Source organism: Filicampus tigris, chromosome 4, assembly GCF_054856515.1.
Source record: "Filicampus tigris isolate MCC_2025a chromosome 4, RoL_Ftig_1.0, whole genome shotgun sequence".
Taxonomy (NCBI): domain Eukaryota; kingdom Metazoa; phylum Chordata; class Actinopteri; order Syngnathiformes; family Syngnathidae; genus Filicampus; species Filicampus tigris.
The window spans coordinates 19991641-20014840 of NC_141220.1; the positions used below are offsets into that span (position 1 = coordinate 19991641).

General features: G+C 39.3%; 1 protein-coding gene across 8 annotated transcripts in view; it reads left to right on the forward strand.

Annotated features, from left to right (window-relative positions):
* tjp1b (tight junction protein 1b) overlaps window positions 1–23200 on the forward strand; it is a 77453-nt gene that overhangs the window by 16325 nt on the left and 37928 nt on the right. For all 8 annotated transcript variants that reach the window (XM_086029498.1, XM_086029500.1, XM_086029502.1 and 5 more), the window contains exon 3: window positions 10673–10814. In XM_086029498.1, coding sequence (XP_085885624.1) covers window positions 10673–10814 — 142 coding nt within the window. The remainder of the gene's footprint in view (window positions 1–10672; window positions 10815–23200) is intronic.

Sequence of the window (23200 nt, forward strand, 5' to 3'; positions counted from 1 at the left end):
CTGGTCCTCACTGTATTATTTTGAGCAATTTAAATAGACATGGCTCAGATTTTAATAAATGTAATGCTTGACTGTTATAAAAGTGCTTCAAACATACCCTGTAGGTTCCTTACTAATGTGGAGAGCCCTTCTTACTAACAGAACTTTGCCAAAGTGCTTGCATTCTCCAACAGGCTTTTGTATACAGTATATGTACCTTATTTTAAAGACCCTATAAAGTGAACTCAAAGATTTGTTTCTAAGTACATTAATACATACAGGTTTAAGGATAATTTCCGAACTATTTTGTACTCAATTGAGGAGGTGTAGTGTTAAACAGTTTTTCACCATTTCCTATTTTCGGACTTTTTGGGCTACGCTAAAATGAGGCCCAATGACACACTTGGCCCCCAGCATGGGTTGCTCCTCCCTCACTATATAAGAACTTAAGCGCCTTTGATAGCATCTGCAGTTTTCCAGCACAATTAAAAACTTTAACAAATTCGACGTCAAAGCCAGGGTGCTGGAGTGGCCTCTTTAGATTGCCTCATTGTCACGCTTTGGAGAAGTCCTGCAGTGACCTAGTGGGATATATTCCATATTCCAGCCACCAGGACTTTAAGCGGATATATTTTCATGGCTAAAACATGTAGTTATGTGTAGGCTGTCACTATGGAATATTTTTAGAATCGATTATTCGATCGATTATTCAATCGATTAATCAAATAATCTGATAAAAATGTTTTATTTAGGTGTAATATTTATTATTATTATTTTTGCGATTGCAATTACTGTTTACTAACCAATTATTGTTGTTCATTTGGCATTGATTAGTGATGAAAAAACAACTAATTAAGCAATATCGCACAAGGGATTCATGTACCGGTAGTACTCACCAACCTTTTTGAAACAGATTCAGTTATTGTTTTCCAAAGTAAAAGCAGATGTTTGCAAATGCCTTATTTTGATTAAACACAAAAGATCATCAGTCTGCTTTCATGAAGAACTACAGAAATCAGAGTATAATTACTGTTGAGAGGATGAAATTAGAGGATTACGGCAATTTTAAGTTAAACAATAGCGAATCCAATAGGAGAGGGGCTGGTGGTGTGATTTCAGAGTGCTAACAGTAATACGCCAATCAGCCTGCCTCTAACTTCATAGTAGGATGCTACGAAAGCACTTCCAAATATGGGCAAGCCTGCGCCAGGCGCTGACCAAGAAAATCAAGTGCAGTGTGAAAAGGCCATAAGAAAAATACAAGAAAAATGCTAAGAAAAAGTAGCATCAATTTTCCAGGTCTCACTAGTGGTATTTGATTGAAAGTTAACAGTTGAGTGGGGCATAATTTCAGCACATTCAATGGATACGCCCACAGCGTTTGAAAACAGAGAGCATGGCTTGATTTTCCACAATTTTGAAGAAGAATTTTAGTCATTTAGATTTGTGTTATAGGAACACACTCTTATCTGCGGTGTAATATTCACAAGATATTTATTTTTACTTTACAGGGACTTTAGGTACATCAATGTTGTACAATCTTGCGCCCTTTGAAAACGAGATGCTACATCTTGAAATCGTAATTAACAAATTGTTGTAAAACACTTCTCTCAGTAGTATGCACCACACTAACTGAACTAAAATGGCATTGCTTGCAGCACACACCTCCACCATAGCCTATAAGCATCCTAATTTGGATAAGCACCAAATTGCACACATTCCTCGATGTCCATCTCCTATATGCTTCATTTTGACATCAATAGTCATGTATTATTCACTAAGAAATTAAGGACACTGTCAAAAAAGGCCATACACTGCAATGCTGAGGGAAATCCTGGATCTACATCTTAATTGGATGGCTTGTTCTTTGCCCCATGAACTCAACCCTCCACAGTTTTGAGGAAAGCTGCTATTTGTCTGCTAAATGCTAACAAACGTCTACAGATGAAAACTCAATTAGTAGGTCTCACTGATGTGTCAATCCATGACTAATAATCTATACATGTTATGATATTTTCACTTTGTCTAACAACCACATACTGTAACTTCCCTTTCAAGACTGTTAGCTTAATGCTAACATATAATGGGAAACGCCATAGACGGGCTAATGATTAGCACTTATGTGGCGGTGTTATAAAGGTTTAAACGGGAAGTCAACCCCAAGATTTTCAATGCGCCTCTAAACATGGCATTCTGATTGATATCGTGTTTGTGGAATATAAATTAAGTAGTGAAAACCACCCGTTTTTTTCCGTCTCAGGGGGCGGCCATTTTGGCACTTGCTGTCAAAAATGACCAACTACTGCAGATTACTGCGTCACTTACAGTAGTTGAGTGAAACTCTTAATTGTTTGTGTCTGGATGACTGTATTATACTGGCCTTCAGTGGCCAAGTCACGCAAACTGGTAGGAGCAACAGTGAATTGACCATAATACACAAATTGTTTAATTCTTTACATTAACTATGCCTCGGGTCCTTAGGTCATGATGTCATCAATTTAACCTGTATCTGTGAGCGTGTGTGTGAGACTTTGTGTCCTCCTGGACAAGTAGTGGGAGGACTTGATTTGAATCCATATAAGGCACTTTCATTTGCCTTTTTTCTATGAAAAGCACGGAATATAGAAAGATTGATTCATTGTAATTAGTGCGATGGGCTCTGCTTCAGTCACCAGCACAAGTCTGGCTTGAGGCACGGTGTAAATCTTTGCAGGGGCGGCGTAGACTTTGTTTTGGTACTGAGAGCACAGATCTGTGAAGTGATCACTTGGGGACCATCTTCCACCCCGATCATACATGTCTGTGTGTAATTTTTGAAGCCAGTGTTGATTCCGATATTAGGCAGGATAAAAGTCGAAATCAAAGATTAATATAAAATGAATAAAATAACTACTACTTTGGTCCCTTATCGCTTAATGATATGGATTACGGGCAGAACATTTAACTGTTTTGCAATACTTTGTCCTCGACAAAGAGAAACATCTGCAAGAAATTGACACTTTTTTTCAGATTTTTGGGAAGGTGGGAGGATGTTTGAATGTTGATTTATGTTGTAATCTGTTAATGTGTAAAAACAAAAACAATTGGGGGCCGATTAAATTGTCTGGCCGATTAATCGGTTGGGCCCTAGTAGAGTTGGGCAGTTGAACACAAATAAAGTTAAATGTGGTTTCCTTATCATGTTCAACTAAAAACATCCCTCTAAATGGTTTCTTATTTGTGAGTGGGAAAACTACCGGTACGTATTCATTCGGAAATCCTCAATCAGGCTTATTAAACATCTTCACGTTCCAAAAAAGAAGCTCTTGTAAATGAACTCCAAAATGATAAGTTCATCATTTTACAGTTACCCGATGTATACATTTGTGTAGTAAACGTCTCCCAAAAACATGAACAGTTGCTATCACAGGAGTCAAGGGTGCTTTTCATCTTATTGCCTAATCATATTCATTGTCTTATCTTAACTGCCGCCTGGGGACAAGATGAGGGTTTTCTCAGAGACCTTTCATGTCTCCCTTGTTATTGTTTGTGATGATTCACACATCTTCTTATCAAGCATCTAATTTTATTTTAGGGAACCCGGGCACAAAGGGCTAAATTATTATGCACGCAGGCGGCTCGGCAGGCTCTGATCTCGTTAGATTGAAGATTTGTAACAGCAAGAGTGACAGAGAGAGGACGCGCCAACCGCTATCAGGTGTCATGAAAGTTATGGCGTTTTGTAGCCTTCAAAGAATAATGAGATATTTTAGTGCAGTACTGATATTTAAGGGAAACGGGGACTCCTCATTGCAAGTAATGGTTGTGGTAAATCTCCCTGATCCTTTATGACATCACTCTGCATGAGCAAGATGTGTGGTTTCTATCCATTTCCACCACATATGTGTTCTGCATCACACTACATCTGCATTCATTTACGTCAAGGTCACGTTATTGTTTTTTTTTTCAGGGGACCTTTCAAAGCAATCTGCATGCCAGGTTCCCTTGCACTTAACTACCGCTAATCATGGATTTTGGATGGGGATCTTGTCTCTTTCAAGAGATCTCTACTTAGCATTGGTAATGATTTCAGTTAATTTCCCTAATTGTTTTCTATTCCGAGATTGCACTCAAGTGTGACGCCGCTTGGAGCTAGGAGAGCTGCATCTATGCTGCAAATTGTTAATAGTTTAAGAGATTTAGTGAGAGAACTCAATCACAGAAGCAAATAAGATCTGCTTTAAAGGGATATTACACCCTTGAAAAAAAGCACACAATAATAATAATGATAATAATAATAATAATAATAATAATAATGCCAGTTGGTGGGTTTTAATCATTTACAGGTCAAGACCCAAACGAGAAATGTTGTTTCTTTTTGGCAGATACAGTATTATTAGAAAATATTCCTCAAAACGAAGCTTCAAGCTGTTTGCCACTCTCAGCTGACGGTGACTATTGTCAGGAATTCCTAGACAAGACCGCCCCAGTGGAGAGGCCCCGCAGCCTCGTCAGGGAAAAAGTATCCACAGTGGAATTCCTACACTCCGGTTCTTGCAATGCTTGCAGGTGATGTTGTGTCCAAATGAAATTCTGATACACTAAACTTGTCTTTGCGTATGCTATTTCTCCTCGATCATAGTTATGTACTTCCTTTTTGTTGTATTAAATGCTCAAAGACAAATTTAGTGTATCAGAATTCATTTGGACAAAGCACCTGCAAGCATTACAAGAACTGGGGTGAAGTAATTCCAATTTTTCCCCGACGAGGCTGCAGGGCCTCTCCCCTGGGTGCCTGGTCTAGGAATTCATAACACTGTCAAACTAAACATCAAACGAAGAGAATTACATGTGCAGTTAAAGCAACCACATAGTAAATACATAATAAAATGGGAATCCCCTGATGGGCACACAGGCTCATAATTAGCATCTATGTGGAAGTGTAGACAATATAACAATACTCTAAGGCATATATTCTTTGTCCTCTGCAAAGAACGACTCATATTACTGCTGTACTGGGCAGCTGATAAAAGGGCACAGTCTCCAGTACAGTATAAACATAAATCCGTCTTATATTCCCCCCACGTAGCCAAGGAGGAAATTGCCATTAATTTCATGCAATTTTAAGGGAAAACGCAACATTTTCTTATATAGGTCATTCCTTAAAATGATCTATAATTGTTTGTGGGGGGATTTTTCCCTTCTAACCACATTTAATTATGTCATTATTTTATGTTTTTATAAAGTGTAATATACTGTCGCTGGGGTCCACTGTATATTCAGTTCATAATTGGTGCCTTTCGTTTTCCACCTAAAAGATGTGATAAACAACACTTGGAGAAAAAGTATTTGTAAAAACATGTGTGCATGAATGCATTATGTAACATCTGATTTTAACAATGCCCATGGGTCAGTAGCGAGTCAAAGTCTCCACTTCGTGCAAAGTCAATCTTATCAAGTCTCTCCACTTGATCTTGTTGACAAGACCGGGCTGCTATTTAAATGGATTGGACATGGTCTGTGCATTAATGCCATCACTTGGAATGCACTCGTCTAGCCAAAAATAAATAAATAGAATAAAAATGTGCACTGATTTGCTCTAAAATGAACACTGGCAATACCACGTACACACTCCTGCCGTGGGACATCTCATTCCAACAGCACAGCGAAGCACCATTTGTTTATTTAGTAAGTACTTTTGTCAGTTTGTGAGTGAAAGCAGAGTCCAACTGTGTGTTTCCAACATTTTTGTACAAAAAAGGTCATCCGCACTTGCTTCTTGCATCCCAGCCATGCGCTTGTTTTGGCTTGGCAGCTGGGGAAAGAAATGCTCAATACAAAATTTATTATCTGCAAGTCGGCATGCTGTTTGTATGTTTTTTCACATATTAAATGAACTTTGATTCCTGATACGCAGCTGGGGGTGATTCCAGGTCAAGCAGCACATGATGGCATCATGTCTGATTAAACATCAATAAATCCACCATGTATATGAAAAATAGGGTATAGTAAATATTGCGGCTGTTCGATACCACATTTTTTCAGAACGATACCAGTATGAGTCTTCACTTTTGACATCTCATCGATACTGATAATGAGTACTGATGCCACTACTACTTTTGATACATACAATTTCAATTAACGCAATGAGAGATAATTGTGAGGACTTTTCTTTCTTCCTGACACATATGATTTGCCGATGTGTTAAACCACCAGTGTAGCGCCAACTACTAGCAAGGAGGACATACTCCGATTTTTTTCCCCCATAAGTATCGGTGGCTGGTATTGGCTGCATTCTTGAGTACCCGATATTTGGAATAAGGCGGTATCTGCCCAATATCTGGTATGTATACTACCCTATCCCTTGTAAATATACTTTGGATGGGGAGTGAAAAATGTGTTTTATGTAATTAAAAAAAAAATATTCCATGGTCTATTCCAACATTAATAGTCCATGCTCATGCTTTGTCTCACTTTTGGAACTGGAAATATATATTGATGAGTCATGTAAAAAGTACATTCAAATTTAGACTCCCAAGCTACAATTCAGAGTGCGTCTTTATGTCATTCATGATTTGAATTTATTATAACAGCAGGATGTGACATCACTGACACGAGCTTTTCAATGAAGAAACGTCAGTCTCGTATTAACTGATCCCATTTTTAAGTCTTTACATAATTTCAGCGTTAATTCTTCTCTATTCCCCGGTCAAATGGTCGCCGCCGCTTCCTGTCCCGCTCATCTCTCAGCGTGTGGCGCTGAGATTTACACGTCCCTCTGCCCCAACGGCCGCGTGTATGTGTGTGTGCGCCATGTGCTCTCCCGAAATTAGCGGAGGCACGACTCTGCTTGCCTTTGATAAAGACTGAATAGCTGCAGCTCGCTATATTAGGATTAGTCTTTGCAAACAGATGTTCCTCTTGCCTGCAGTCTTAAAACCAGATTCCCTCCCCCTGCACACAGCCAAAGATTAGCATTAACCTGACTAAATGAACTTTACACTCTGTTGCAGGCCTGCAGGGATAATACAACAAGTCGCATGCATTTATGTAACGTTTGCCTTTATTTTTAACATCTTTTAACATCTGTTTGCAAAGAAGAGGCTAAGCATGAACCTTTAGCGATGATCGCGTGTGCCTTGTGTCTCTCATGTCTCTCTCGAGTCATGAACGCTCAGCAAATTGCTACATTAGCAGTGGCCAAGATGGGAGGAATGAAGCGTAACATTGCCTATTGACCTGCTGATTAAGCAGCAGCCATTATTGCCCGGACTAATCGCACCCGATTGCTGTGACAGAGGTGCAACAGAGAGGCTGCGGCGTGTCCTGCAGCTGATTAATGCCAAGCGTGTCCGAGCTCCTTTCTTTGTAACAGCATCAGGCGCATGCTTAACTTTATTAGCGCTCTACATCATCACACTCCAAGATGGACAGCGCAGGCCGGAAGCGGTCTCCGTATTGATCTGTTTTCTTTTGAAGCTGATTCCTCTTTGTTCTCATGAGCTGCGAAGAAGGGCTGAGACCCTAATGCAGCTATGATCTGCAGGGCCAAGGCGGGCTTTAGTATGTGGCGCATCTTCCTAATATTAAGTAGTTTGCAGCAGCGTTAGGATAATGTCACATTTATGTGCGAGTTATATGTACATTATTAAGTTAGGGTTAAGTTAGGGCTGGGCAATTACTTGAATTTCAGTGAGTAAAACTAAACACACAACAAAAATACACACACACACACACACACACATATATATATATATATATATATATATATATATATATATATATATATATATATATATATATATATATATATATATATATATATATATATATATATACAGTGCTTTAGCATATATGAGTACACCCCCCTTGAAAAATTGTAAGATTTTATTAAATATCTCAATGAACATAAGAAAAATTTCCCAAATGTTGACAAAATATTTTTTGTTCAATGTATGTTTAACCCATAAGATAAAAGTAAGGTTGATAATATGATGAATGAATTACAAAATCTTAAGTTTAAATTTAGTCTAAATGTTCTGGGGTCCTGTATTCGAGTCAACAAATGTTTGACAACAGGCACACTGAGTGTGGGTTTGGCATGTTAGATGGCTAGCAAGCTACCGCTAGCTTGCTAGCCACTGACTCGTTAGCTGCCACATCTTTGTAACTTGACATCAAGTTACAATGTGTTTTGTGTGTGTCTGTGTTACTGGTGTTAATGGGCGTTAGAGAGAATTGGAAGTCAGAAGATATTATTAAGGAGATGTAGCACTTGGCTTGTCTATTGAATAAATGCAGGAATCAGATAGCAGCTTCCAAGCAGGTCCAAGGGAAAACTTGATTCTGCCACGCTCCAAAGGTCATTCATCCAGATCAATAGTATGTATCAAGGTTCTATATCTTTTCTTATTTTTCCCCACATTTCCTGTTTGTTTGATAGACATCGTGTCATACCCCTCAAAAAAGGTTTTTCTTACATTTTGCCACAGCCTCAGAGTGATTTTTTGTGCTACAATACCACAGACATTAAATGGACTTGCAGTTGAGACGACGTTACATCACAGTGCCAATGATAGATATATTGAAGTAATTAATTACCTCCGCCAAAGAGATTATATTAGCATCTCCCCGCTTGTTTGTCTGACTGTCAGCAGGATTATACAAAAACTAGCAGACAGCTTGATTTTCATAAAACCCGACAGGGCAGAGCGTGAGTAATGGAGGAAGCCGTCATATTTTGAGCGCATCCAAATCACAGCACAGATACAGGAATTATCTTTTGCACTGCAAGACAGTTTGACAGAATGTTTGCAGGCTTTAAATTTTATCTCGTTCATTTGCCTTTCAGATTATATTTTATGTACCGTACAAGTATAAATGTGCAATAAAAAATGCATTTTTTTTTTTTTTTACCCTTATGCTATACATCCATAAAATATTGTTAAAATGTAGCGAAGGGAGCACAAATTACACATTTTATGCACTCTGTCACAAGCCAAATGGAAATAACTAGCTCTGATTTTTTGATAAAGAAGAACTAATCAAATGACAATGGAAATTTGTTCCTTTGCATGTTATATCTGAGTGGAGCAGTTGTTGAACCATGTAACATTCTGCTCTTTTGTGGCCTCAAGTGTTTTGGCTGAAATCCATTTGCGAATCAACATCCAGAAAATGAGTTTGTGAATACACAGGACAGCTCCGGGGCTGAGACAGAGACCAAGCAGCTTTTTCTCATTGCTAATGTTTGCAATCTTGTTTAGCAGAACAATCTGAGGTCGACTGTATTCGACTGCACAAATGCTTTTTCCATCCAGTAAGCACCTTATCTGCCCTTGAGGCAATATTGAATTAATGCAGGGAGAAAAGTGGAAGCGATGTTGTCTTTGCTCGATCTCTGTTAATTCCTTTCTCTTATAATTTCTCATGCTGACTCTCCAAATCCTGGATGCTCCTCTGGGTCTTGTACAGAAGTCGCTAATGGATATCTGGTTCATGACATCATGACACTGTAGAATAGATAATATGGTATATCGGCACTAATACTGTATGTGTAAAAAAATACCAGGAAACAAATACTCACCACTACAAGTATCATGACAAGACAAAAGGGATGTGACTCGTGACAGCAACAATGATCCGACAGGAATTAAATACAAACTCATGAGACTTCAATCTTGCTCCTCTCATCTATGCACGGTTTGAAACAACACGTGCAACAAAGGGGAGTCAAATTACAGCTCCTGTATGAGACGTGCCAATGTGAAGGGAGCTAAGATGTAATTTGATTGGAGGTTTTGTTAGGTTATTTATCATTTTATTGTGAATATTATTTTATGTTTTGTATGCAGCACTTTATTACAGCTACAGCTGTTGTGAAAGCGCTATATAAAAAAAATTGGTGAGTTGAGCGTTTAATCCATCAGACCTGGCAAAATATACTTGAGAAAGATGCTAAAGATTCTGACCAGAACAAAGAGATCAGAACATATTACTCTGGCTCCCAGAATTGTGCCCGTGATGAGTGTTCCCTCAAATGTTGAACACATGACACAGGTCACTTCTTCTGTCTCCGATTGGTTGTTTTTCCTCAGGTGCAGTGGTTGCCTGTACACGAAAAAAATTGTCTGCATCCATATAGTTTCCCTCTTTTATTAACTTGCATTGAGCTTGTACGTTATAGAAACAAAACGTTATAGAAACAAAGTGTTCCCATAGATTTGCTAACATTGTACAAATATTGTCACACCTTTGCACAAGTTATTAGACTCTAAACCCTCTGAATCTTCCTTTTGTCTCCTGTACGTGGGTCTCCTGCAGTGCTGCTCTAGGTTTGAGGAGAAAGCCATTTGTGAAGGATAAAACTTTTCCTATGACTACTATCATCTCCATCTCACCATGACCCAGCTTCAGTTTGGTCTAACAGAGCTGCCATGTGTGTGAAGCTGCAGTGCTTCCTGAGAGTGAACCGGTCCCCCTCAGGGTCTTTGTGACATTAAATCCCACTATGGATTTATTTTAAATGTCAGTTGAACCAGCAGGGCAGGTGGGAGTAACGTGGCCTTTGGACGAGCAAGAACGTCCCCACTGGGTTGTTCTTCCTTTTCGTTTGCCTCTGGCCAGTTGTCCTGCTGTGATACAAATGTATTGGATCGCTTTTGCCGTGCTCTGATGGAGTGCTGTTGTTTTTTATCTGTCCCGCTGACCTCAGGATACATCCCAGCCCGACCGCTGGCTCCGTCACAGCCGCCTCCTCTGCGAGCACCGTTCAGGGCAAGCCGTCACTCCGCCGCATTAAAGGCCGAATTCACAGGAGCAAGAGCCTGGACAGCATCGACCTCTTGGACTCCAATGTAAGTAAACGGAATGCTGGAATATTAAAATGCACCATGATACTCGCATATGGGTGTATCATAGTGTATTAGTTATATCAGTATAGTTATATCAACTACAAGCAATTCCAAATGAAATTTGCTTGGGTTGAAAAACAACAAATCACATTGACTCCAACATAAAAAGTTTTTTTTTCCCCCATTGTTGATATGGAAACTTTAGAGTGGCCTTTCACAAACGTATAGAGTTTATGTTTGTTGCAATAAATGAATGTGTGTTATGCAATTTATAATTAGTTTGTATGCGCGCATTGTATTTCATAGCCCATGTGACTGGCGACCAGTGTGGTGGAACTAAATAGAGATGCATATATTGCTGTAGACATGATGTATTTAAATGAGTTTTGAACCCAATAGAGGATTAGGATTTGTTGAATTGAAATGGGTTGGTACCAGAGCAGCATTAAATACAAAAAAAAATCTAAATACACAAAATAGTTTGGTGTAAATTGCAGTAAAACATTCCCCCCCAAAATCTTGACCTCATTGACCTCTTGTTTGGTGTTTGGAACTACTGTTTCCAAGTTGATGTTACCGTGACCGAAACGACAGGAACGTTTATCAGTGTCATACATTTTATCTTTACTGGCATTAGTTGCCTTAATTCCACATCAACACTTTTTAGCTAAAGTGTCAAAGAAATGGTTACATCTACACTGTTCAGTTAGTTATTGTGGCATTTTAAAATCATTTGCGTGTTATGTTTTATATACAGAAAAAGTACAAATGTATTATTCGTACTCCTCTTAGCTATTACTCCTACCATTAATTTAACACACGCCACTATAAAAGTCCAAGTCTTTGCAAACAAAGACGAAACATCTGAAATATTACTTTAACATTTAGCAGTGTGATTGCATATTATGCTATCAAATATTTGCATGACAGCTATTAAAGCTGCGTGTAAAAAAACAACAACGTTTTATCCAAACAGACAATTACACCACTTTTGTCTTGGTCTGGTGGGGACCCAAAATACATATTTGAGTTTCTTTATTTTGTTTTGTCCCAGCAGACGGGATTTGTTTTAAATTAAAGTGGAAAAAACTTTTAATGCAAACTTCCTTGTTGTTGCCAGATGGAAGCAAAGCGCAAGGAAAGTGTAAGCCTCGGGGAGGGTAATTTGCGGTTGACAACTAAGCTAACTGTGAATTCAGCTCAATGCTCCACCTCATTATAGTCCATAAAAAAAGATGGGGAGGAAACGGAGCTGCTTGAATTATTGATATGAGTATTGGTCAGCAGTAGTGTTGAGGCCTTTGGGGATTTGAACGACTGTAAGATAAAAGATTAAAACCAGTAGTCAGCAAAAAAAAAATGCTTATAACTGTGTTTGGAGGGATTGTGCATTGAAAAAAAAATGTTACAGTATTTGTAATACCACTTTGAGTGTTTATCGTCCCTCCCTGTAAAGCTTAGTGGCGGTGTGATGTGTGTGTAACAGGCCCAGAGCTTAAATCTGCTCTCTGACATGTTGATTTATTAAAAACGGTTGAAGTATTATAGCACTGAAAATCTGACGGCGTACATTATCTATGTAAAAAAAAAAAAAAAAAAAAACATTTAAAATAAAAGCGAACTCAGAACTATTGAGCAAAAAGGACCTAGATTTCAAATGTTATTAAGAGTATTCCCATTAAGCATTGTAGTGATCTAATGGAGGTGGATGCTTTTAGCCTTGATTTCATGTGTACTTAGCAAACATAAGCCCTTATGTGAATAGGAAAGATGTAGTGTGACTGTCTTCTCATACAGTATCATCAGCATCATCCACGTGCTTGCAGCAACAGTGCTTCACATGCCACTTTCAACAATTATTGAAAAATCAGGCTTCAGTCAGGCATCCAGCTTTATTTCCTCTCCCAGTTAAAGTTCACTGTCAAACTAAACATCAAAGTCAGTTATACATTGCGTATTTAACCCATTAAGGCCTAAAGCGCCTGGCGCTAAGGGCGACTTAGAATCACCCCCTAAACCCTGAAATTTTCCTGGAAATTAAACACCTACAAAATAATTGATATCTCAGCCCATGTAGCCGATGGAAACAGAATTCCTAAAGAATTTGAGAGCTTAGACAGGTGGCTTTTCACATAGGACTTTATTATTTACTGTTTCAATCAAAAATGTAAAAATCAAGTGGTCAGTGCAAGAGAAGCACTATTTTTAATTTTAAAAAATCGAGTGGTAATGGTTACCATCCTCTATTCTGTTACAAAGACGTCGATATCGTCATTGTCTACAAACATATATCTTAACCATCCATCACGTTCGACTGGCTCAAAGTCCACAAGAGCGTCGTCTATATCACTACCATCACATATTTCAGAGCTCCTGCGATCATCTGCGTCCACCATTACCGCTCGAAAAAAATTCCGGAACATCCTCCGAGGGCTCACGACACCGTCCCGTGTATATTCTGATGCATTTCATTTGCTAAGAGACCGAGAATTGGTAAAAAAAAGAAAAGAAAATGACAAACGACAGCATCTTACTGAGTCACTTAATGTAGCATTCAACTTTGTTTGCCCAGCGCAAGACTAGCGCAAAGCGCAGTCTAACTGTGCACACGCGTGGAGTTTTCTTTCTTTTGGTATTTTCATAGCTAGGAGCAGGTAGAAAAAGGCATTTGTACTGTTGTGGGAGTAAACACAGCCGGGTTGTTTCCTTATAATTCCCTTTCAATCCAGCGCAGAAAAGACGCATGCAGTCTTTGACATTGCCGAAGCAGAGATAGACTCGCTGGGGTCCATGCAGAAGATTGACTTCATGGGCGGATGATGTAAAGCTGGCCAGGGCGATCACAGATCACTGCTGTGAAGTTGGCACTTGGGAGACGGCCCAATCGTTTGTGCCCCCCATTCCCCAATAGCTCTGCCGTAGCCCAGGGGAGTGTTTTTCAAAAATCTAATAAAGATGACGATAATAATGACTGATTAATTGATTTCTACAGTGATTCAATGTTTTGAGTGTAGAGGCTCTGCTGTATGTATGCGAAACAGCACATTGTAGCCATTTGTCTTTACATCCTGCCACTCAAGACACCACTATCTCATCCTAGACTGAGGGCTCAGCTCAGAGCTTTTTTTTCCCTTTTTTTCCTCAGTACAGTCCATGTGTGTGTGCGTGCGTGAGTGTGTGCATGTGCGTATACTAGAAGAAAAGTTGCTGACATACCCAAACTCAAATGCAGCTGATGGAAGGAGCGGTCCGCCTCACAGTGAGTGATGAGACTGCAGGATACTGAGCTTGAGAAGTAGTCTTCATTGCTTCCTGTCACAACACATAAAGACCTGAAGCAGAGCCATTGGATGCCCCGACGGAGAGTTTTTATTTGCACCCAACCGATTAATTGGCCAGGTGATTTAATTGGCCGATATTAGCTCCTTTAAAATCTGCAAAAATCTGCAGGGGGTTTTTCTTTTGGTGGGGGGTACTCGTTATCACATTACAACATAAGACAATAATGACATTCAACCACCAAAAAATAGCAAAAACAGAAATCAACCGATTTTTCTCTTTGTTGTGTAAAGTCAAACAAATACTTACGGACATACATAGTGTTCTAAAACAGTCAAATACTCTGCCTTTATTTCATGTCATTATTGTTGTAAGCATTAAAGGACCAAAAAAGAAGTTATTTTATACATTATATATATATATTTTGGAATAACTTGCCAATTAATCGGTTATCGTGATTTTATTCTGCCAAATATTGGAATCAGCATAAAAAAATCCATTGGTCAAGCCATAGTTTTTAATTAGGCTGGTAAAGATTTTGTTTGGGAATGTGAGGCGTGAATCAATGTAGGCACCTTAATTACCATCAAGCATAAAATAATCAATAGTAGTTGAATACTTTGGTTTGTATCGATTGCTATTTTTTAATATTAGTTTTCTCTCTTGATAGTCAAAGGAGGACTTTGGCGCCTGGCCCACTCCTGCTGTCATTTGCGTTGGCAAGCAGTGCATGTGTTCACTGAGAGCTTGAATCAGATTTTAATGCTAAGGCTGCAGAAAATACATCAGAGAGGGAAACCACCGTCATTTATGCACCTGATGCCTTTGTGTTTGCTGCTACAGTATTTGGACAATTTGAAAACAGCAGCATCAACTGTGCCATTGGTAGCTTCAGGGAAATACAATTTATAGTGTTTGATGCTTTTTTTCTGGATTGCACTAATATGACAAATCTTTTAATTCCCTTTGAATGATCATAAAATTCACATTACTGCATTTTATTCAAGTGTTTTTATTATTAAACATATGCTGACTATTTGACAATGTAGAATACAATTTTGGGCATAGCTATAGAGTTATTTTAACCAGGTGAGCGGCAGAGATAATCACAACGAAGCCAAGATGAACAAGGCAATTAAAAGGATGATACGTCATTATTAATAACAAACTTGAGATGTGAGTTTAATTCAATCTGTGACCACTCAAAACTATTATTATCTCAAATCATCTATCCACATTGAAATGAATGGAAATCATCCAGCCTGCCTAAAAAAAAAAAAAACTGTAAAAAATGTTTGAACATGTATGCGTGTATCCTGAATAATTCATTGCGGCTCCTTCGAATTTATGTGACATGGCCACCGGGGGCAGTATAATAGTAATGCAGATACAAACAAGGAAGCCTTTTATAACTCCAGTGACTCAGTAAGATGCTGTAACATTAGTCGATCTTCACAGAGGATAAAGAATATATGCCTGATTCACTTATTAGCAGATAAGATTACAGTATCCACATTTTTGGGTGGGGAGTCAACCCCCATTTTTGTCAACCCTTGTTTTTTCAACAATTCCTTGGGGTTAAAAATATATATTTTTTCAAATTAATTTATAATGGATGCCAGTTATATGCGCATTTTTGCTATATTGTCATGTTCTGTGTTGACGTGTTGCACATGTTCAAATATCCGTTGCTTATAACGCATCCACATTGATGTTGTTTGTGAGCCGGTCGATGGCGTTTTGCATTGTTTGTTTGTATTAACCTCACTGACTTTCCTAAGGCATTATTTAAAATACAGCACGTGTCGTTCTCTTTGTCTTGTTGTATCATACATTTTAGCTGGTAAGCCAAAGCAAAAACCATCTGAACGACGAAAAAATCTCAAGTCGGGTCACTTGTATCTCAAGGCATCACTGTATGCTATCACTTTGTCATGGTCTCTTGTCACTAATTCCTGCCTTAACGCTCTGTTGTAAGTGCATCATTGCTGCAATGGTCAGTTGAAGCAATCTCCTCTAAATTACCACAAAAAAAAAAAAAGCCCAGTGTAAGCATTTATTCACCTCTCAGTCAGAGCCAGAAAGTGCTGCAGATGCATTTGCGCAGAATGCGGCTGCAGCCGAGTGAGCCAATCTGCATATTCAGGACCCGTCGGATGGAGGTTGTCTCATGTGATGAAGGTGTGTGAGGGTGAACCTGAGTGAGACGTGCCATGCATGGGGACCATAGAAAGCCAGGGGGAGGAGCTGAGAGCACAGGCAGGGTGGGAGTGAGAGGTTTATCTGTAGGAGGCCTTATTGAAAGGTGGGAGCAAGGGAGGGCGCTAGTCGGAGATTCTGTGATTGGAGGAGCACATGATTTTCCCCAGGTAGAACAGGACTGTTGCATAAGAACAGTCAGAGAATGGATGTGTTTTTTTCATGAGCGCAGAGGGATGGTTGGAGGGTCGGTATGGTAAAAAAAAAAAAAAAAAAACGAAGCTGGCCATCCGTGATGCATGCAAAGGTTGCGTGTGTGGTAACACAGGCTGCTCGGAGGGGACGGCAGATGTTTGCGAACGTTTCTGGAGGCTACGACTCAGGGGCAAGGCCTGTTTATTATGTGTCCTCCAATGGGACATATGGTGGGTCACTCACGGCACTCCGTGTGCTTACAATACCATCCATCATGTCGCAATAATGTTGACTTCATGGCGCTCTTTTGCTTTTACATGCAACTTGAATTAGGCAATTGTTTAACGCAACGGCGGCTTGATGGAAAGAATCCAGAAGTTGCTATTCTTGCTTTACAATTATTATTACCAGTATGTCATTAGTAGTATTCTAAATTTTATACAGATTGACTTGTAAAAATGTAAGTCTGCCTCATATTCATTTCATTCATTTATTCCAGACAGTATTATAGCCAGTTTCTCTCGGCTGCACCCATGGACGGAGTCCTGGGTGGGCCTGGGTGTGCACAGGCAGAAACGTCTTTAGCAATCTTCACACATTTAACAATCAGCATCTCTGGTGAGTAAGATGCAGTTGGCTTAAGTATTTTGTCATGTGTTGGACAAATATTGACTCTGAACTGCACCAGGTGATGTACGTGGCACAATTGTGTTATGTTTCGCTTTTGTATCGCATTGATGGTTTCTGTAATTTGACATGATGGTGGTGGTGGTTTTAAATGGTGGAATAAAGAAGAAGTCAACCCAAACATATTTTTTCAAGCAGGCCCACGCGGCATTCTGATTAATATTGCATTTGTGGAATATGAGTTAAGAAGCAAAATCCATGTGTTTTTAGCTATCTCAGCGGGCGGCCATTTTGTCACTTCTGTGGACTGAAAATGATGAAGTTGTTCGGGGCTCTGATAACGACCAATCGTAGCCCAGCTTCAGAAAACAGGTGAGATGTTACCTGAGCCCTGAGCAACTGTGATGTCATTTTCAGTCGACAGAAGTGACAAAATGGCTGCCCCCTGAGATGGCTAGAAACGGGTGGATTTTGCTTCTTAACTCATATTCCACAAACACTATGTTAATCAGAATGTCGTGTTTCAACTAGTGGGCCTGCATAGAACATATCCTTGAAAAAATATGTTTGGGTTGGCTTCCCTTTAAGTCTACAGAATGCCCAGGTAACAAAATTTACAGCTCGCCAATGTGTGAATGTGTGTGCGAATGGTTGTTTGTCTACGTGTGCCCTGCGATTGGCTGGCAACGAGCCTACTTGTCGTTGGTGCTAGTTTTATGGGACAGTTTCAGTTTAGCCCCTTAAAGTCTGCCTAGCAACAGGCGGTGACACAAACGTGGGATGTTGTCTGACTGATAACTGTTGCTGCTTGATCAATATCAGTTGTCAAGTGTTCACCCAAATCTATTGTTAAATGAAAACTGTCATTTTGGCAATCTTTTGGAAGGCTAAAAACAACAACATTCAAAATATGAGCATTGCTGTTTTTCGGCCATAAAAACATGTTTAGACATTTTGAGCGTCTCTCAGTCAAGACAGTAATTGTGCTTTAGTAGCTTTTTGTGCTTATAATGCTTATATAGAAACATGTACATTTACTGCACCTCTTGTCTATTATAACCGAAGTTTTCATTTTGTAATGTTGTTGCAAATGTACCCTTTGTTCAGTGATATACGAATAGTAAGTGAAAGAAAAACTATGGCAGTAGACAGTAGTCTTCCTTGAAGGCTGCGTAAGTTATTGCACAGCCAGTGTGCTACATTTTTTTATACAGTAAATCATTGAATACATGCGGAAATTAAGATTACATCTGAAATTGCTTTCCCCGGTACAGGAATCTCGTTCCTAGTTTATTCCTTGAAGGATTCAGCATGAGGATTATAACCAGAGGAACCTTTCTTTTGTCAGGGGGAGATTGGAGAAATATGTGTGCTTCTGAATTGTTTTTATGGTCAGGATTGTCTTCCCCATGTACAACAAATCATTATATTAGAGAAGACTAGAAAAACCACATAAATCCCAACAACACTATTGCCTTTACACGGGCGATTTATAACAATAGGGCAGAGCTCAGCGCAGATTGGTGAAAATGTAGCACTAAACCAACATCATGTAATATGTTCCATTGTCACACACGCATGGATCTATTTATGTCCCACAACAACCTTTTCTTCTGATTTGGGATTTTGAGCACCTCCGTTTGAGCACTCGAGTGCGGGGTCAAGTGAAGGACAAGCAGCTGGATGATGTAATGTTTGTGGGAATGAAGAGGGTGGCCATGATGGGCAAGTCGAGCATGAAGAATGAAGTACTAGGAAGGTTGTCCTAAGCCAACCTAATCAATCACTGCGCTTGATGCTCAATCATAGAAGCTCTGTGGATTAGGCCGTTGACTATCATGACATGAACACACATACTTTGCTGTAGTCAAATGAAGAGCTTACAAGCAGAAAATATTTTGGGTTGGCTTGACAACCAAGCTATAAATTGAAATATAAATGTCATATAATGTCATATAGGGTAATAGTTGGCATGCATATGATGTGCACTACTTTGCATAAGGCCATCATCAAGATGTGTTGTTCTAGCAATGCTTTAATGAGCATACACTGTCTTGTCTAGTTATTTCGTAATCGAAAAAAAATCAGAAAACACCAAAACAGAAAAAAATACAACAGGCTTCATTGACAAATATTAGGACTAGTGACCCTGCATTAAATATTATTTCATTAAGTAAAATACAATTAGATCAAAATAATAAAATGTATTTGATAGTAGTGTGCATCTCACCAATAATAGACGATTCAATACACATCTCGATACATGGGGTGTGATACGATTCAAGGATGGTACAGTTAAAGTGGAATGATTTGGATTGATCTGATGCACTCATATCTGTAACATCAAAATAAATTTGCCAATTCAAAAAGACTTTTGTTACACTCCTAGTAGTGTTAGCTACCTTTGCACTACACTTGATTATTCACATATATTCCACATATACATTATCATGCACATACTGTATATATTATTATATAATAGTATAGCTTTTCTGTTTATTTACTGCTTTACTTTGTAGACTGTTGTGAAAGGGTCTTTAAAATGGAATGAGAAAGCAGCAGTGATCTGGCCAAAAATCATATTTGGAAGCTATTATCCCAGAAGACAGCCATGAGAAAATGACTCATGTATTCTGATATTGAAATGCTTAGAAAGTCACTAAAGTAAATGAATTTCGAGAAAAATGTTGAGCTCCCAGTCTTATGAGCATCTTCAAGGCTGTGTTTTATGGATGCATGAAAATCTATTTTTTTTACTCACTCAATTGTCATCTTTATATGTGACAATAGAGCACAATTGACGACTCCAACATATGAACTCCGTTTTTTTAAAAATAGCAATTCTCCTACATCTTCACGTCACTGAATGAAAGGGAAGTGTGCATGTCCATGCTGTACTTTCTCAAGCATGCCTGCTTTGTTGCTACTGGGTGCATCACGCAGCGTGCATGTGTTGCTGGACATGTGTGCATGTGTGTTGGATGCCCAAGGAGGCAACCATATGCTGTTTAGTCGCAGGAACTTCCATCCCAGCAGACCAGCGGGTAAGGAAGCCTGGCTGCGTCTCCCCTCGTTGGTTCACACGGCTTTCATTGTGCACCGTGTTGAAATCACGCAGATTGCCTTCACTCCTTTGCATGCTTGTTTTCTATTTTCTTATAGATCTGATCTTGACATGGTTAAGGCCCACAGTGCGGCTTAAATGCCAGCGGAAGTCCTGCAGAGGGCAGAGTTTTACTTTCTAGATGCTGAGGAGCACACTGAGACGTCCACATGTCAATGGGGATGTCTTAAAGGAAAGGACGTTCACATGAAGTCATGAAGGCACGTTAGAGCCGAGCAGTATGTAATTCATTTTCAATAAAATGGGTGTAAGGTGTAAAGAAAAGAGGAAGTTGAACTATAGATTCTTGGCAGGAATATTGCACCGGTTGGATTTTGGATTCATAAATTACTTAATACAGCATACATTTTTTTTCTGCCGACTCATTGTTTCTTCTTTCTGCAGTATATTTGTCTTTTTTTCTGCTTTACTATCCTTATGACTCACCACTGCCTGCCACACTACTGCTGATCCATCTTTATCGCCAAAGTGAGGCTTCTTCCATAGAAATAAGCAAATATAAGACAACTTATTGGCAATTTAATCAGGAGTTAACATCACCAGGGCTGTTTAAGAAAACATTAGGTTTTAGGAGTCTTCCCAGTGAGTCTTCCTGTGTTTTATATGATGTGGGTCTCGGTAATTGTAGTCAGTGAATATAGATAATCAATCTTCTGTCAATATTTACAGCGGTCACTTGAATCCCAATTTAATTGCCTCTTTGAAAGCTGCTATTCCCCCCAAGGAACTGAGCATCATGTTAAATGCATGCACTTAGTGGCACTGTTGTTCATGTGTTCAGAACCAAAACAACTCAACGCAACATTTTACTTTCTGAAGACCTCATTGCCATACATGCGTTGACATTAACTGATTGGAATTTTTGGGTCTTTATTAGCTTAGCAAGGATAAACATACTTTGGGTGATTGCTTCTTTGCTACTGCACATGAGGCAGTGGTTGGATGCCCGGAGATTTATTTGGGACGTCTGCGCTCACAGCACAGCCTGGTGTCACATGATCCTCAGGCGTGTGAGGTTATCTCAAGTCACCTGATCAGTCGGAGCTCTCAGCTGTTGCATTCTGGGGAAAAAAATTGGAGATGGGTCTCATCTGAGGAAATCGTGAAGTTGTAGGGTATGAGTTTTTCTTAGAGTGCATTGCTTCTGAATATGCCTTTGAAATGCATGAGTCAGTAAATCTGGATTTGTGCTTTGTAATATAGTACAAGTTTTTAGAATGTTAGCTTTATATGCGATTTACCAACCATCCTTGAGTATGATCAGCATTGAATCACATTTTATAACGCAATTAGCACCTAATAAGCTTTGAATAGCTTCTATGTCGTGACTTGTTTAGGGTGTGTAGTATACTTTGGTCTAATGTACAGTCAGGTCCATAAATATTGAGACATACACACACAGTCATCTTCTCAGGTATTTGGCTTAATATGAGCAGATAATACAGTATTACCCAAAACACTTAAGAAGTTATCCTATCCTGCTTTTGTAATCAGACACATCCTCAATAAATACAAAGGAACCAGTTCCACCTGCAAAAACGTGATAAACAATTATAAGACTTGTAGAATTGGAATATTCTGATGTAAAATCTGCTGTTTTGGTTTATGATTGGGTCCCTTATCTAACCTTACATAACCTAAATATTCCAGTATTGGACATCTAAACTGCTCTACATTGCACCTTGAGACAAAGGGAATGACTCCAACTTTACACCTACAGTATGTCAATGAGTTGACTATACAGTACAGTACACAACAGTAAATATCAAGAAAATGTATTTGTGCAGCTGTAATGTAACATAAATGTTGATTTGGAATGTTATCGAAAGGTGTGCTTTTTTTATGTGGAGCGCTCAAATGTTTTAAAATCCAATTGTAGATGACTTCGATGAAAAGGCTGGCCACAAAACCGAGATGTGTTTCTGCTGCATTCTTACAGCTGTTCGTCCTTAATGCCAAGGGCACGTTTCATCTTCCTACCCACAGTTTGAAAGTGCTTTTTTTACTGCTGACTATACAAGGCAGCTTATGCTTCCTAGATTGTAGACCCCTGTCTGTTTCTCAGCGTGGGACGCATTATGAAGGCTTGAGAAAGGATTTTTTTTTTTGTCTTGAAGTTAGAGGCTGTGTGTCAAGCCAGTAGGGTGATTTTCATGCAAGAGGTCAAATACCGAGATGTATCACAAAAAAAAAATCTGTAATAAGGCCAGAGCGCACCTTTATGGGGTTACATTGATATACTGTGCTCCAAGCTATCTTGCATTTTTACTCCTTGTACGCTACAAATGGACAGATATATTTATCTCACCCTGCTGCAGTGCTATGTTATTTGATAGCCGCACCCATTAAAAAGCTCATAGAAAGCCGCACCAATCTTTGCTTAGTGCGCTGTTTTCTTGACCTGTGCAGCTAAAAGGTGACACGTTCACCATCGGGGGCAGCGCATTCGAAAAGCCGACATGCTGAGAATGTGGAATTTGCTCTTTCTTTCCTTCTACTCGTGCCATTCAGCCTAGCAAGTTTGGGTTGGAATCTAAACGGTGATGAAGGGTGAAGCGAACATTGTTGTGTTGCACAGCATGTGAAACTCCCTCTGTGCTGTCAGAGCCAGTGAGGCAAACAGTGTTGTAGCTTTAGCAGAGGGTATTTCAAGGGCTTCAAGAGAGAAAGATAAAGCGGCGTTAAGCTCACGTCAAAGCTGCACAGACTCTTAAAAGTTTGCTTTCATGCATTTCCACAGGGCCTTTCTGCTCCAATACTTTAGCTGTACCGCATGATAACAGATGATCACTTTGAGCCATTGGTCTTGCACAGTGGCACTATCCTGCTTAGTGGCCCAAGGTGTGCCTATTAAAACTGCTTAAGGGTGCAGGCCAAAAGACATGAATTGTATTGTACCTTGTACATTACAGCTGAACGGTTTGGAAAAATAATCAAATTATGAGACACCCCCAATACAGTGAAT